We start from the raw sequence: 17,258 nt of genomic DNA, 5'->3' as shown, positions 1-17,258 counted from the left end.
GTGAAAGGTGTTAGGAGGCTTCCTAAAGGAGTTAGTAAAGGTGTTAGGAGACTTCCTAAAGGAGTTAAGGAAAGGTGTTAGGAGACTTCCTAAAGGAGTTAGTAAAGGTGTTAGGAGGCTTCCTAAAGGAGTTAAGGAAAGGTGTTAGGAGGCTTCCTAAAGGAGTTAGTGAAAGGTGTTAGGAGGCTTCCTAAAGGAGTTAAGGAAAGGTGTTAGGAGGCTTCCTAAAGGAGTTAGGGGTTAGAGGAAGGTGAGAAGTCTATATGATGACAGTTTCTAACATTCTAACTTTCTGGCAGTTTCAGCTCTCAGGCAGTCCCAGTTAATCCCAGTTAGTCCCAGTTAGTCCCAGTTAGTCCTAGCTTCCAACAAGCCAGCTTTTTTTCAGATCAAATTTAACACTAAAGTGTGGTGAGGTTCTAAGATAAGATGTGATAGCTTAGTATTGTGATATAACTTTAGTTTTATTTTGTAACATATCACTATTTGCTCTGTATTAACTTGAAACTTAAAGAGTTTCACATCTAATGTGCCAAAACACAAACACACTTAAACATCCTAGAAATGAATGGAATGTGATTTAATTTGGTAACTGAGCAACAAGCGGTGGTTACAACGGGGATATTTCCTCATGAGATCAAAGAACTAAAGCTGATCATCAAATTCAACAAATCAGAAACAATTGAAGAAAAAATGTACAAAATGAACAAAAACTTTACATTTCCTTTGTGTTCAAAGTCTGAGACTCAAACTGCAGTGAAACAAGCCATGGGAATAATTCCACCTTGTAGCTCCGCCTCCATCTGGACCGCCGCGTTCACAAGACACCTGGAATCTTTCAACAACTTTGGGGGTTTAATAGTTACTTGTTATAGGCGTGAAGCCCCGGTCCAGACCGGGGGCTTCAGAGTCCAGACCGGGGGCTTCAGGTTCCGGACCAGGGGGCTTCAGAGTCCAGACCGGGGGCTTCAGAGTCCAGACCGGGGGCTTCAGGTTCCGGACCGGGGGGCTTCAGAGTCCAGACCGAGGGCTTCTGAGTCCAGACCGGGGACTTCAGAGTCTAGACCGGGGGCTTTACAGTCCGGACCGGGGGGCTTTAGAGTCCAGACCGGGGGCTTCAGAGTCTGGACCGGGGGGCTTTACAGTCCAGACCGAGGGCTTCAGAGTCTGGACCGGGGGTTTCAGAGCCCAGACCGAGGGCTTCAGAGTCTGGACCGGGGGTTTCAGAGCCCAGACCTGGGGCTTTAGAGTCTGGACCGGGGGCTTCAGGTTCCGGACCGGGGGGCTTCAGAGTCCAGACCTGGGGGCTTCAGACTCCAGACCGGGGGCTTCAGGTTCTGGACTGGGGGGCTTCAGAGTCCAGTTCAGGGGGCTTCAGAGTCCGGACCGGGGGCTTCAATGGAGAGACCTGGTCATTCCACACGTTTCTCAGCACAGAGGATCTGACAGTACATCAGCATGGAGAAGACCAGAGCCAAGATCTGAGGAGAGGGCACACATCAGATACACACATCAGATACACACATCAGATACACACATCAGATACACACATCACATACACACTGCTGCTACACACATCACATACACACATCAGATACACACTGCTGCTACACACATCACATACACACTGCTGCTACACACATCACATACACACTGCTGCTACACACTGCTGCTACACACATCAGATACACACATCAGATACACACATCAGATACACACATCAGATACACACTGCTGCTACACACATCAGATACACACATCAGATACACACTGCTGCTACACACATCAGATACACACATCAGATACACACATCAGATACACACATCAGATACACACTGCTGCTACACACTGCTGCTACACACATCAGATACACACATCAGATACACACATCAGATACACACTGCTGCTACACACATCACATACACACTGCTGCTACACACTGCTGCTACACACATCAGATACACACTGCTGCTACACACATCAGATACACACTGCTGCTACACACATCACATACACACTGCTGCTACACACTGCTGCTACACACATCAGATACACACTGCTGCTACACACATCAGATACACACATCAGATACACACTGCTGTTACACACATCAGATACACACTGCTGCTACACACATCACATACACACTGCTGTTACACACTGCTGCTACACACTGCTGCTACACACATCAGATACACACTGCTGCTACACACATCACATACACACTGCTGTTACACACTGCTGCTACACACTGCTGCTACACACATCAGATACACACTGCTGCTACACACTGCTGCTACACACATCACATACACACTGCTGTTACACACTGCTGCTACACACTGCTGCTACACACATCAGATACACACTGCTGCTACACACTGCTGCTACACACATCAGATACACACTGCTGCTACACACATCAGATACACACTGCTGCTACACACTGCTGCTACACACATCAGATACACACTGCTGCTACACACTGCTGCTACACACATCACATACACACTGCTGTTACACACTGCTGTTACACACTGCTGCTGCACACTGCTGCTACACACATCACATACACACTGCTGTTACACACTGCTGCTACACACATCAGATACACACTGCTGCTACACACTGCTGCTACACACATCAGATACACACTGCTGCTACACACATCAGATACACACTGCTGCTACACACTGCTGCTACACACATCAGATACACACTGCTGCTACACACATCACTTACACAAAGCAGTAACACATTTTATTTTAGAATAATGAAGAAAATCCTCCAAGAAACTAAAAGTTCCCCTTGGAACGGACCTGGAACCTCTTTTATTTTCTATCAATTGCTTTTTTTTTCCAATAGTTGGACTTCAGTGGGTCTTTGTGTTTGTGTGAACCAGGCTGTCCTGTTGTGACCAGGCTGTCCTGTTGTGACCAAGCTGTCCTGTTGTGACCAGGCTGTCCTGTTGTAACCAGGCTGTCCTGTTGTAACCGGCTGTCCTGTTGTGACCAGGCTGTCCTGTTGTGACCAGGCTGTCCTGTTGTGACCAGGCTGTCCTGTTGTGACCAGGCTGTCCTGTTGTGACCAAGCTGTCCTGTTGTGACCAGGCTGTCCTGTTGTGACCAAGCTGTCCTGTTGTGACCAGGCTGTCCTGTTGTGACCAGGCTGTCCTGTTGTGACCAGGCTGTCCTGTTGTGACCAGGCTGCTGTTCCACTACCCTCACCTCCACGTGCTCCACCATGTTGGCCTCAGTGGTTCACAGACATTGGGTGTCCTAAAGGCTGTTTCCTGCTTGAGCTCCGTGCGGCCGAATCTTTTCATTTTCCGTCACATCACGCTCCTCTTTGAGGTTCTGTTCATACGGAACATGTGCGCCTCCAAAGTGTTCTGACGACATGGACGGAGATGTGTGGAAAAACGTGTGCGCAGTGTGCAGTAACGGCAAAATCTTAATCCGCCCCGTGCACTAGGCCCCACTCCGACCCTCTGCGGTCCACCGCTCCACCACTCCGACCCTCTGTGGTCCACCACTCCACCACTCCGACCCTCTGCGGTCCACCGCTCCGACCCTCTGTGGTCCACCGCTCCGACCCTCTGTGGTCCACCGCTCCGACCCTCTGTGGTCCACCACTCCACCACTCCGACCCTCTGCGGTCCACCGCTCCGACCCTCTGTGGTCCACCACTCCAACTCTCTGCAGTCCACCGCGCAGACCAAATTGTGTGACAGTGCGACCTGTGTGTGCAGACTGCTCCTTCTCCAGAGCTGCTGGGTTCTTGTGTGAGGAGATCCTCCGTCTCCCCGTCTGAACAATCACAGTTTAAAAGCAAATAAAGATCCAGAGGCTCAGAACTCCTGAAGTGAAACATAAACTACTTGAGGAAAGGTGGAGAACGCCGGGCAGCAGAAGTGGAGAAAGTTTCAGGATTGTTATGTTACGTTATGGAACGTGACTTGATGCTATGTAACGTTATGGATCATTACGTTACGTTACTGTACGTATGGATCGCTACGTTACTTTATGGAACGTTATGGATTGTTATGCATTGTTACGTTACGTTATGGATCGTTACGTTACGTTACGTTAAGTTATGGAAAGTTATGGATCGTTACATTACATCATGGAACGTTATGGATCGTTATATTATGTTAGGGAACATTATGGATCGCTACGTCACTTTATGGAAAGTTATGGATCGTTATGTTACGTTATGGAATGCTAAGGATAGTTACTTTACGTTACGGATCGTTGTGTTACGTTATGGAATGTTATGGATCGCTACGGATTGCGTCGTCACTTTTTGGAAAGTTCTGGATCGTTATGTTACGTTATGGTTTGCTACATTACGTTATGTAATGTTATTGATCGCGACGTTACTTTATGGAATGTTATGGATCGTTAGGGAATGCTATAGATCTTTACGTTACGTTATGGATCGTTATAGAACTTTATGGATCGTTACATTATGTTATGGAACTTTATGGATCGTTACATTACTTTATGGAATGTTATGGATCGTTATGTTACATCATGGGATGTTATGGATCGTTATGCATCGTTACGTTACTTTACGGAACGTTATGGATCGCTACTTTACTTTATGGAATGTTATGGAACATTGTAGAATGTTATGGATCGTTATGATTAGTTACGTTATGGAACATTGTAGAATATTATGGAACGTCACGTTACTTTATGGAATGTTATGGATCATTATGGAATGTTATGGATCGTTATGATTAGTTACGTTATGGAACATTGTAGAATATTATGGAACGTCACGTTACTTTATGGAATGTTATGGATCGCTACGTTACATTATGGATCGTTACATTACGTTATGGATTGTTACATTACGTTATAGGTCGCTACATTACGTTATGGGTCGCTATGTTTCTTTATGGGACATTATGGATGATTATGTTTTGTTATGGAATGTTATGGATCATTATGTTACGTTATGGAACGCGCAAGGAAGTGAGCCCAGAGTGGAGCATGGAAGCAATCATGTGCGCACCCGCGGCCTGCGCAGGGTCTGCAGACGAGCCTTTCGGAAAGAATGGGAGGAGGAGGAGAACTGAGGTGCATCCTAATGGTCCGCCTATCTCCTAATAGTCCCTCCTATTTCCTTACAGTCCCTCCTATCTCCTAATAGTCCCTCCTATCTCCTTTCCTATCCACTTCTCCTTAAACCTGGAAGTGTTTAAGTGGCGGCCATGATAAGGAGCGTTGGAATTCTCACTCACTAAGGAAAGGAGGATCAATGCTTCCTTTAGAACCTCCTTTAATCTAGGAACCACTGATGCTTCTTTTAGAACCTCCTTTAGTCTAGGAACCACTGATGCTTCCTTTAGAACCTCCTTTAATCTAGGAACCACTGATGCTTCCTTTAGAACCTCCTTTAATCTAGGAACCACTGATGCTTCTTTTAGAACCTCCTTTAGTCTAGGAACTACTGATGCTTCCTTTAGAACCTCCTTTAGTCTAGGAACCACTGATGCTTCCTTTAGAACCTCCTTTAATCTAGGAACCACTGATGCTTCCTTTAGAACCTCCTTTAATCTAGGAACCACTGATGCTTCCTTTAGAACCTAATTTAGTCTAGGAACCACTGATGCTTCCTTTAGAACCTCCTTTAGCCTAGGAACCACTAATGCTTCCTTGACCAAAGGAGACCAGCTCATGTTCCCCCACAATTCCTTGCGGCGACAACATTTAAAGGAACCCGCTCATCGGAGCGTTCAGGGAAACTCAGGATGACTGAACAAGGAGCAGATCATGTAAGTTACCAAAGCAATAATCTGCCTAGAACAACTTGAAATCATCTAGAACCCAGAGGAACTTTTTCTAGTCCATTTTCAGAAACTTGTAGTTCTTTCCCCACCATGGCAGACGTCACTAACTAGAGCCGCCGTCGCATTATTATGGCGTCACTAAGTGAAAGTCTGACTGCCTCACCACCGTGATCTCCTTTACTAACTCCTTTAGGAAGCCTCCTAACACCTTTACTAACTCCTTTAGGAAGTCTCCTCACACCTTTCACTAACTCCTTTAGGAAGCCTCCTGACACCTTTCCTAACTCCTTTAGGAAGCCTCCTAACACCTTTTCTTAACTCCTTTAGGAAGCCTCCTAACACCTTTCACTAACTCCTTGAGGAAGCCTCCTAACACCTTTACTAACTCCTTTAGGAAGCCTCCTGACACCTTTCCTAACTCCTTTAGGAAGCCTCCTAACACCTTTTCTTAACTCCTTTAGGAAGCCTCCTAACACCTTTCACTAACTCCTTCAGGAAGCCTCCTAACACCTTTACTAACTCCTTTAGGAAGCATCCTAACACCTTTCACTAACTCCTTCAGGAAGCCTCCTAACACCTTTACTAACTCCTTTAGGAAGCCTCCTAACACCTTTCACTAACTCCATTAGGAAGTATCCTAACACCTTTCACTAACTCCTTTAGGAAGTATCCTAACACCTTTCACTAACTCCTTTAGGAAGCCTCCTAACACCTTTACTAACTCCTTTAGGAAGCCTCCTGACACCTTTACTAACTCCTTCAGGAAGCCTCCTAACACCTTTCACTAACTCCTTCAGGAAGCATCCGAACACCTTTCCTTAACTCCTTTAGAAAGCCTCCTAACACCTTTCACTAACTCCTTTAGGAAGCCTCCTAACACCTTTACTAACTCCTTTAGGAAGCCTCCTGACACCTTTCCTAACTCCTTTAGAAAGCCTCCTAACACCTTTCCTTAACTCCTTTAGGATGCCTCCTAACACCTTTCCTAACTCCTTTAGGAAGCCTCCTAACACCTTTCACTAACTCCTTTCGGAAGCCTCCTAACACCTTTACTAACTCCTTCAGGAAGCCTCCTAACTCCTTTCACTAACTCCTTTCGGAAGCCTCCTAACACCTTTCCTTAACTCCTTTAGGAAGCCTCCTAACACCTTTCACTAACTCCTTTTGGAAGCCTAACACCTTTACTAACTCCTTTAGGAAGCCCCCTAACACCTTTCACTAACTCCTTTAGGAAGCCTCCTAACACCTTTCACTAACTCCTTTCGGAAGCCTCCTAACACCTTTCCTTAACTCCTTTAGGAAGCCTCCTAACACCTTTCACTAACTCCTTTAGGAAGCCTAACACCTTTCCTTAACTCCTTTAGGAAGCCTCCTAACACCTTTCACTAACTCCTTTAGGAAGCCTAACACCTTTCACTAACTCCTTGAGGAAGCCTCCTAACTCCTTTCACTAACTCCTTTAGGAAGCCTCCTAACACCTTTCACTAACTCCTTTAAGAAGCCTCCTAACTCCTTTCACTAAGTCCTTTAGGAAGTCTCCTAACACCTTTCACTAACTCCTTTAAGAAGCCTCCTAACTCCTTTCACTAACTCCTTTAGGAAGCCTCCTAACACCTTTCACTAACTCCTTTAGGAAGCCTCCTAACACCTTTTACTAACTCCTTTAAGAAGCCTCCTAACACCTTTCACTAACTCCTTTAGGAAGCCTCCTAACTCCTTTCACTAACTCCTTTAGGAAGCCTCCTAACACCTTTCACTAACTCCTTTAGGAAGCCTCCTAACTCCTTTCACTAACTCCTTTAGGAAGCCTCCTAACACCTTTCACTAACTCCTTTAGGAAGCCTCCTAACACCTTTCCTTAACTCCTTTAGGATGCCTCCTAACACCTTTCCTAACTCCTTTAGGAAGCCTCCTAACACCTTTCATTAACTCCTTTTGGAAGCCTAACACCTTCACTAACTCCTTTAGGAAGCCTCCTAACTCCTTTCACTAACTCCTTTCGGAAGCCTCCTAACACCTTTACTAACTCCTTCAGGAAGCCTCCTAACTCCTTTCACTAACTCCTTTCGGAAGCCTCCTAACACCTTTCCTTAACTCCTTTAGGAAGCCTCCTAACACCTTTCACTAACTCCTTTTGGAAGCCTAACACCTTTACTAACTCCTTTAGGAAGCCCCCTAACACCTTTCACTAACTCCTTTTGGAAGCCTAACACCTTTACTAACTCCTTTAGGAAGCCTCCTAACTCCTTTCACTAACTCCTTTCGGAAGCCTCCTAACACCTTTCCTTAACTCCTTTAGGAAGCCTCCTAACACCTTTCACTAACTCCTTTAGGAAGCCTAACACCTTTCACTAACTCCTTGAGGAAGCCTCCTAACTCCTTTCACTAACTCCTTTAGGAAGCCTCCTAACACCTTTCACTAACTCCTTTAGGAAGCCTCCTAACTCCTTTCACTAAGTCCTTTAGGAAGTCTCCTAACACCTTTCACTAACTCCTTTAGGAAGCCTAACACCTTTCACTAACTCCTTGAGGAAGCCTCCTAACTCCTTTCACTAACTCCTTTAGGAAGCCTCCTAACACCTTTCACTAACTCCTTTAGGAAGCCTCCTAACACCTTTTACTAACTCCTTTAAGAAGCCTCCTAACACCTTTCACTAACTCCTTTAGGAAGCCTCCTAACACCTTTTACTAACTCCTTTAAGAAGCCTCCTAACACCTTTCACTAACTCCTTTAGGAAGCCTCCTAACACCTTTCACTAACTCCTTTAGGAAGCCTCCTAACTCCTTTCACTAACTCCTTTAGGAAGCCTCCTAACTCCTTTCACTACTTCATTCCACATGAAAGAAAGAGGGTACCTGCACGACTCCGATGCAGACTCCGAACACCAGCACAGACGGGATGTTGTCCAGCAGCCACTGTCGGGCCTTCTGATAGCACGGCTGCAAACACAAGATCAACACGGGTCACATCCAGAACCAACTTCACAGATTAATCAAAAGTCTGTGGAGGTCCAGGGACTTTGGAAGAACACAAACCTACAAAGTCACATGGAAACAAATGGCGAAATCACATCAGGACTAATGTTCTTATTTTTAAAAGTAATTACTTTCACAAACTGATCTGTCCTGAATACGGACTGACCTGCATTCCCTTTAATACTGATTCAGAGAGAGGGAATATTTATTAGGGCTGCACATATATCAAAGATTTATTGCTGCTCACGACACCATCGTGTGGTACAAAGTGGGATTACAGGATCCGATTTTTCTTAAATTCACAAAAATTTTGTTTTGGACTAAAAATAAATAAATGAAGTGCTAAGATATCAACATTGTTATTCTACGTTTTTATTGTAAATTTTGTAGTTAATATTAAACACCATTCACCTAATATCCAAACCAACATGTCTGTGAGATCCATCCATCATCCATCCATCCATCCATCCATCCATCCATCCATCCATCCATCCATCCATCCATCCATCCATCCATCCATCCATCCTTCCATCCATCCATTCATCCATCCATCCATCCATCCATCCATCCATCCATTCATCCATCCTTCCATCCATCCGTCCATCCATCCATCCATCTCCTCCCTCTTCTCCGTTCCCAGGTGGTGGTGGTGTCAGTCTGAGCACCGTCACCCAGATCACATTGCACTATTAAGAACCTTCCTGCAGGTGGAGAGCCCACAGGAAGGTGGAGAGCCCACAGGAAGGTGGAGAGCCCACAGGAAGGTGGAGAGTCCACAGGAAGGTGGAGAGCCCACAGGAAGGTGGAGAGCCCACAGGAAGGTGGAGAGCCCACAGCTGAGCTAGCTAGCCTGTTAGAACTAATCCCTGCTGAACTGATTAAAGACTTTCCCCCCTGAAAATACTGTGTACTCCCATACTAGATCAGATCAACATATGTTTAGTAACAGGATTTGTACTACAAGACTTTAAGGTTGCTGTTGTTAAAGCTCTTCTTAAAAGACACACCCTTGATCCAGGTGTTTGATCAAGTTACAGGCCAAAATCCAACCTTACCTTTATTTCTAAAATCCTACAGGAAGTAGTTTCAGTCACTTTGTATCAAAATCCAACCGTGCCTTTAATTAAAAAATCCCAGAGAACATTGTACAAGTCACTATGAGAGCATTTATTCAAAAACAACCAATCAGAGTCTTTCCAGTCGGTTTTAGATTCATCAGACCACGGAGACACGAAGTTATTAATGATCTTCTCATGGCCTCAGACCGAGGACTGGCCTCTGTTCTAGTCCTGTTCTAGTCCTGTTCTAGTCCTCTTCTGGTCCTGTTCTAGTACTGCTCTGGTCTCTGTTCTTGTCCTGGTCTCTGTTCTTGTTCTGGTCTGGTCCTGTTGTACTCCTGTTCTGGTTTCTGCTCTGGTCTCTGTTCTGGTCCTGTTCTGGTCTCTGTTCTGGCCTCGGTTCTGGTCTTATTCTGGTCTCTGTTCTGGTCTCTTTTCTGGTCCTGTTCTGGTATTATTCTGGTCTCTGTTCTGGTCTTATTCTGGTCTCTGTTCTAGACCTGTTCTGGTCTCTTTTCTGGTCCTGGTCTGGTCCTGTTCTAGTCCTGTTCTGGTTTCTGCTGTGGTCTCTGTTCTGGTCCTGTTCTGGTCTCTGTTCTGGTCATGTTCTGGCCTCTGTTCTGGTCTTATTCTGGTCTCTGTTCTGATCCTGTTCAGTCCTGTTCTGGTCTCTTTTCTGGTCCTGGTCTGGTCCTGTTCTAGTCCTGTTCTGTTTTCTGCTCTGGTCTCTGTTCTGGCCTCTGTTCTGGTTTTATTCTGGTCTGTTCTGGTCTGTGTTCTGGTTTCTGTTCTGGTCCGGTTCTGGTCTCTTTTCTGGTCTTATTCTGGTCTCTGTTCTGGTCCTGTTCTAGTCCTGTTCTGGTTTCTGCTCTGGTCTCTGTTCTGGTCTCTGTTCTGGTCTTATTCCGGTCTCTGTTCTGGTCCTGTTCTAGTCCTGTTCTGGTCTCTTTTCTGGCCCTGATCTGGTCCTGTACTAGTCCTGTTCTGGTTTCTGCTCTGGTCTCTGTTCTGGTTTCTGTTCTGGTCCTGCTCTGGTCTCTTTTCCGGTCCTCTTCTGGTCTTATTCTAGTCTCTGTTCTGGTCCTGTTCAGTACTGTTCTGGTCTCTTTTCTGGTCCTGGTCTGGTCCTGTTCTGGTCTTATTCTGGTCTCTGCTCTGGTCTCTGTTCTGGTCTCTGTTCTGGTGCTGTTCTGGTCTTATTATGGTCTCTGTTCTGGTCCTGTTCAGTCCTGTTCTGGTCTTATTCTGGTCTCTGTTCTGGTCCTGTTCTAGACCTGTTCTGGTCTCTGTTCTGGGCCTGTTCTTGTCTCTGTTCTGATCCTGCTCTGGTCTGTGTTCTGGTCCTGTTCTGGCCTCTGTTCTAGTCTTACTCTGGTCTCTGTTCTGGTTTCTGTTCTGGTCCTGTTCTGGTCTCTGTTCTGGTCCTGTTCAGTACTGTTCTGGTCTCTTTTCTGGTCCTGGTCTGGTCCTGTTCTAGTCCTGTTATGGTTTCAGCTCTGGTCTCTGTTCTGGTCTTATTATGGTCTCTGTTCTGGTCCTGTTCAGTCCTGTTCTGGTCTTATTCTAGTCTCTGTTCTGGTCCTGTTCTAGACCTGTTCTGGTCTCTGTTCTGGTCCTGTTCTTGTCTCTGTTCTAGTCCTGTTGTTGTCTCTGTTCTAGTCCTGTTCTGGTCTCTGTTCTGGTCCTGTTCTTGTCTCTGTTCTAGTCCTGTTGTTGTCTCTGTTCTAGTCCTGTTCTGGTCTCTGTTCTGGTCCTGTTCTTGTCTCTGTTCTAGTCCTGTTCTGGTCCTGTTCTGGTCTTGTTTGATCTCAGTGCTACAATGATACTATTGACCATAACATGGTATTACAGAGACTAGAATATTTCACTGGGCTTAAAGGCTCAGCACCTGAGCTTTAGAGACTCCAGCGGTGGGAAACTGTTGGACTGTTATAGAACATTATGGAACGTTATGGAACGTTATGGATCGTTATGGATCGTTATGGATCGTTATGGAACGTTATGGATCGTTACATTATGTTATGGAACGTTATGTTATGGACCGTTATGGATCGTTATGGAACGTTATGGAACGTTATGGATCGTTATGGATCGTTATGGATCGTTATGGAACGTTATGGATCGTTACATTATGTTATGGAACGTTATGTTATGGACCGTTATGGATCGTTATGGAACGTTACGTTATGTTATGGAACGTTATGGATCGTTACATTATGTTATGGAACGTTATGGATCGTTAAGTTATGTTATGGAGACTGCAGAGTCTCCGTGCTCGAACCAGCAGGCTCAAGGACAGTTTTTTCCCCCAAGCAGTCAGGAGACTCAACTCACTCCCTGCTCTCCCCCCCATTCCCCCCTTTACCCTCCTTCCCCTCTCTGCCCTCCTCTCCCCTCTGCCTCCTGCCACAGTCCGCCCTCACATCACATGACCCCCCCCCCCCCCCCCCACCCCCCAACTGACTATCTGCCCCCCCCTCCGAACTCACGCACTCACAACCACCTCCACTCACTTGAACCCTCTGCAAATAAAAAACTTTGAACTTTGAACTTTGGATCGTTATGGAACGTTATGTTCCTTTACGTTCCGTTATGGAACGTTATGGATCGTTACGTTACGTTATGGATCGTTATGGATCGTTATGTTCCTTTACGTTCCGTTATGGAACGTTATGGAACGTTATGGATCGTTACGTTACGTTATGGATCGTTATGTTCCTTTACGTTCCGTTATGGAACGTTATGGAACGTTATGGATCGTTACGTTACGTTATGGATCGTTATGGAACGTTATGTTCCTTTACGTTCCGTTATGGAACGTTATGGAACGTTATGGAACGTTATGGATCGTTACGTTACGTTATGGATCGTTATGGAACGTTATGTTCCTTTACGTTCCGTTCCGTTATGGAACGTTATGGATCTTTACGTTACGTTATGGAACGTTATGGATCTTTACGTTCCGTTATGGAACGTTATGGATCTTTACGTTACGTTATGGAACGCTCAAGGAAGTGAACCCACAGTGTAGTATGAATGCAATCATGTAGCACCCGCGGCCTGAATATTCTAGGTATTTTGGCCGTTTCAGTGTCGCTCAGCTTGAAATTTCCCAGGAGAACCTGTTTGTTGTCCTCATCAGGCAGGTTGTCCTCATTAAAGTGACGTGTCCAGTACAGGGTGGAGCTCTGACCAGGTCCGCTCCTCACACGTTCTACTGTATATTTATATATATTGTATACATCTTGTATTGGTTCAGTTATGTGCTTTTAAATAATCATAACATATTTGGTGTTTGTTTCAGTCAACTGGTCCTACAATTTGTCCTCGTGGCCCGTCCCTCCGAAGAGAGAACCCCTGTCTTCGGGGGACACTTGCCCTTGGATTGTAGGGTGTCCCTACATCCAGGTTTTACTGTATATCACTCCAGAAGAACTGCTTCTCAGAGTGCTGCCCGCTGGAGGTTCCTAGGTTTTCTACCAGTAGAATGGAGGCGGAGCCTTCAGCTCTCAGGCTCCTCCCATGAGGAACCAGCTTCCACTTTCAGTTCAGGAGTCTGACGGAGCCTTTACTTTGAAGGTTCGGCTCAAGACTTTTCTATTTACTAAAGCTTACAGTTAGAGCTGGTTTTTGACACCCTGGACCATTGCATCCCGACGCCCTAACCCTAGGGTGTCAAACTCAGGTTCTGGAGGGACCTGAATGTCATGATGGTTCATCACGGAGTTCAGCAGGAAGCCTGAGAACCAGCCGCTGATTACAATCAGCTGTGTTGAAGCGGGGAGACATGGACAACATGCAGAGCTCAGCCCTCCAGGACCTGAGGCCACGTTTACACGGACCCAAGGTTTTACAAAATCTGATATTTCCCCTCTATGTTTACAAAAAATAAATCTTCACTTACACGGACCTGCATATCCACCTGGTTCAGAGCTGCTATGAGCAGCCAGACCTGTAGAGGGCAGTGTAGCGAGAAGCATGAAGCCATAACAGCCAATCATAATGCTGGGAAAAACATGATGTCACAAAATGTGACGTATATCTCTGCCCCCCCTCTTCAGATGCAAACAGAGACACAGAGTTTTTCTAAATCTCCACTGTTGGCGGCGTTTTCAGGATCCATTGTTTGTGGTGAGTCGTAGCTGGTTTATGTGTCAATGCAAGCAACACAGAGAAATATCACAGTTTTCTAAATACCAATGTGTGTGTAAACTGTCATGCCCCACTCCTCAGCGTCCTCATAGGGGCGCATTAAAGACCCGATCTGGTTCAGCGGCTACGACCAGGTGGAGCTCGTTTCTCCAGCTGATCCCTTGCACCCGGCTGCCCTCTGACGTTACGTGTCAGTATCGTTACGTGTCTTACTCTCAGCTTTCCGTGCCGCCGCTAACTCCGCTCCTTTCTGCCTCCCGTCTGAAGACTCTCCTGTCTCGGCTCTGGCTTCCCCCCGGACCGGCGTGTCCATCCTCCCCGGATCGAGTCGCGATCCAACCCGACTCCCGCCCCACCAGCATCTCCTGCTGCCCCGCAGTCTGGGCCGTCTGCCACCGGAGCCCCGGTGATTACTCGCTCTAGGAAACCCGCTTCTAGAAACCCTCTCGGGTGAGAACCTCACTCTTGGATGACCAACTCGGATCCCTCGGAACTCAGGTCACAGCGAAGACTTTCAATTTCACTTCAGTTCCTGTTCAGCTCCTTGACTTTAATAATACACTCTCAGTAAGAGTACCTGACCGTCTCCTGCTGGTTTATCTGCACCTGAGACCCACAAAGCAAATCGGAACATAAACATGGCCTCAGTTTGACACCCCTCGCTCTCCCTGAGTCAGAGTTTGGATCCCTCCCCACCAGCTGTCTCTCCTTCTATCCCCTCATCCAAACTGGAATAACAGAAAGCCACAGCCCCTGAGCCTGGTTCTCAAGGTTCCGTCCTATTAAAAAAGGGGGTTTTCCTTTCCACAGTCTCTTGTGTTTGCTCATGTGGAATCGTTGGGGTTTCTCTGAAAAGATTCAATTCACATTTATTCATATAGCGTCAAATACAACACTGTCAAGGCATCATCACCGAGAAAACTCAGCAATGAAATGACTGTGTTGTATTTGGCGCAAAATAAAAAACTTTAATTGAACTGGTCTAATAGCTTGTAGCTCTAATAGTGATGCGTTTCTTCTACATTAGAAATCTATAACTAACGTCGTCAACACAGCTTTAGCATCGGTGGATCTCAGCAGTGCCCCCAGTGGAGAAAGTCAGCATTACATCTGTATTCAGATTTCTGGGGGAGTTTGGTGAAAGTGAGTGTAGTGAAGCCACCTCGCTCCATCCGTCCACACACTGATCGGCCCCCACGGAGCAGCAGGATGACGGCAGCGTCCCGTTCAGCACGTCGAACCAGTCCGTCTTATTGGTCACGCCACAACATTTGAACTGGGAGAGAAGACACACGGACAGGAACACACTCAGATACTTCCTGCTACAATCTTCAAGTGGAAACGGTTCGCTTTGTAGTTTTAAGATGTAAGAAAGTATTTGTGGAAAAAGAGTTTGCATTTGAACTGAATCCGACTTAACGTTACACTCTTTAGTAAGATTTATTCACACCACGAATGTCCATGAGGAAAAGGTGACAATAAACCCTCCAACCCATAATAGAATACAACTTCTTTTACATTTGAAAAAATCTCCAGAAAATTGAATAAATACACAAACACATTTTATGCTTGAATACTTTTGAGTATTTCAAAAGCACTGACATTTGAAAATACTGTTTAATATAGTATCATAATCATGATGATGATGATGATGACGATGATGATGATGATGATGATGATGACAATAATATTAAAGGAAAAAACTAATTTGTGTGAATTTCAATCCTAGAAAAAGGGTTAAGAGACCGTTAATGTATGGAAACTGTCGCCAGTGAAATAATAATTACCAGCTCATGCAGTAGGATCATTTCCATCATACTTTACTATAAATACATTACGCTATACTACAAAGAAGATATACTATACTACTAGTATACTAATATAAGAGGAAAAGGTTGATGTGCCTTCATGTGCTGGTCACAGGCTGTCATTTAGAAATCTGGTGGATATCTATTTTCTTTCATACTGATCCAATCTAATCCATCCTTCTTCTATACTGCTGATCCAGTTCAGGGCCGTGGGGCGATGGAGCTGATCCCAGCCTGCTGTCCAGGTGAGGACGGGTCCACCTGTCCAGGTGAGGGCGGGTCCACCTGTCCAGGTGAGGGCGGGTCCACCTGGACAGGTCATCAGTCCATCACAGGACACACACACACACACACTCACATTCACACCACGAGACAATTCAGTGTCACCAATTAACCTCACATGCTTGTTTTTGGACGGTGAAAGAAACCCCCCCACACACGGAGAACATGCAAACTCCACACAGGAAGGCCCGGCTGGGATTTGAACCCACATCCTTCTCGCTGTGGGGCGCGAGCGCTAACCACTGCGTGCTTCTTTATCATTTTCAAACCAACCTCAGGGGAGCCAAAGCGCTGCATACAAACTAAACTACACCATGAAAACCTTAAAAAGACAAAAGAAACTAGATGAAAAATCAAACACATTCCATCAAATAAGGAAAAGGAGGATTTCATATCAAACATGTTCTGTCAACAGAGGAAGGATATCAAATCACCATCGTGTCTTTCCTGGAACAACCTGCTTCACTGAACACAACTTAAGTAAGAGAAGAGGTGGAATTTGAACTACAGCTCCAGGATGTGTGGTAGTTTGTTCAGCTCTTTAATCTGCTCTTTAATCTGCTCTTTAATCTGCTCTTTAATCTGCTCTTTCCTCCAACCACAAGCAGAACTGACAGCTTGTGAGTCACTGTTTCACGTACAGCTGCACCACATCATCAAATGGAAGAGAGTGATGGAGAGCCTGCACATAGGAAAAGTGGCATAAAACAGCTTTGACCTCAAAGAATTGTTTGTTTTGTGAAGCGAGAGAAATAAGCTGCAGACTTCTTGATCAACTGTCTCCAGGAAGCAGCGCCGCAGGGAAGCTTCTCATATTGGATCGAATCTTCTCTTTGTCTTCCTTTTCTGTTGAAGAACAAACTGCAGGTTGACTGACTCACCATTTTCTGAACATTATCCCAGGATTTCTTCAGTCCAGGTTCGGAGCTATAAATCTTCATCCCTGCTTTTAAATCATTTTGTGCTTTTGAGTCCAGCTGAGGAAAAGAGAAAGAAGAAGAGCGATATAAAGATAATCCTCAGGTCTTTCTATGGTGTCCTCTGATTACAAACATGCTCAGGTTCTCCGCTGTGGCTGCAGTCATATAAAAAGATGGACTTTAGAGACATTGGCAGCTTGACGGAGCTGGACCGTTGACTGAGACGTGGTGTTTGGACGGAACCCAAACCTCCCGTGACTCA

At 45.6% G+C, this 17,258-nt stretch overlaps 1 protein-coding gene across 1 annotated transcript in view; it reads right to left on the bottom strand.

Annotated features, from left to right (window-relative positions):
* Positions 1–565: 565 nt before the first annotated feature.
* tspan4b (tetraspanin 4b) overlaps positions 566–17,258 on the bottom strand; it is a 25,787-nt gene continuing 9,094 nt past the window's right edge. Inside the window, exons 5-8 of the mRNA XM_080486982.1 lie at positions 16,958–17,053; positions 15,149–15,262; positions 8,657–8,740; positions 566–1,481 (exon numbers count right to left, since the gene is read on the bottom strand). Coding sequence (XP_080343108.1) covers positions 1,413–1,481; positions 8,657–8,740; positions 15,149–15,262; positions 16,958–17,053 — 363 coding nt within the window. The 3' untranslated portion in view covers positions 566–1,412. The remainder of the gene's footprint in view (positions 1,482–8,656; positions 8,741–15,148; positions 15,263–16,957; positions 17,054–17,258) is intronic.

This window comes from Lipophrys pholis (assembly GCF_963383615.2).
Source record: "Lipophrys pholis genome assembly, chromosome: 19".
In the NCBI taxonomy this organism is placed as follows: Eukaryota; Metazoa; Chordata; class Actinopteri; order Blenniiformes; family Blenniidae; genus Lipophrys; species Lipophrys pholis.
This window is presented reverse-complemented; position numbering and strand designations above follow the sequence as displayed.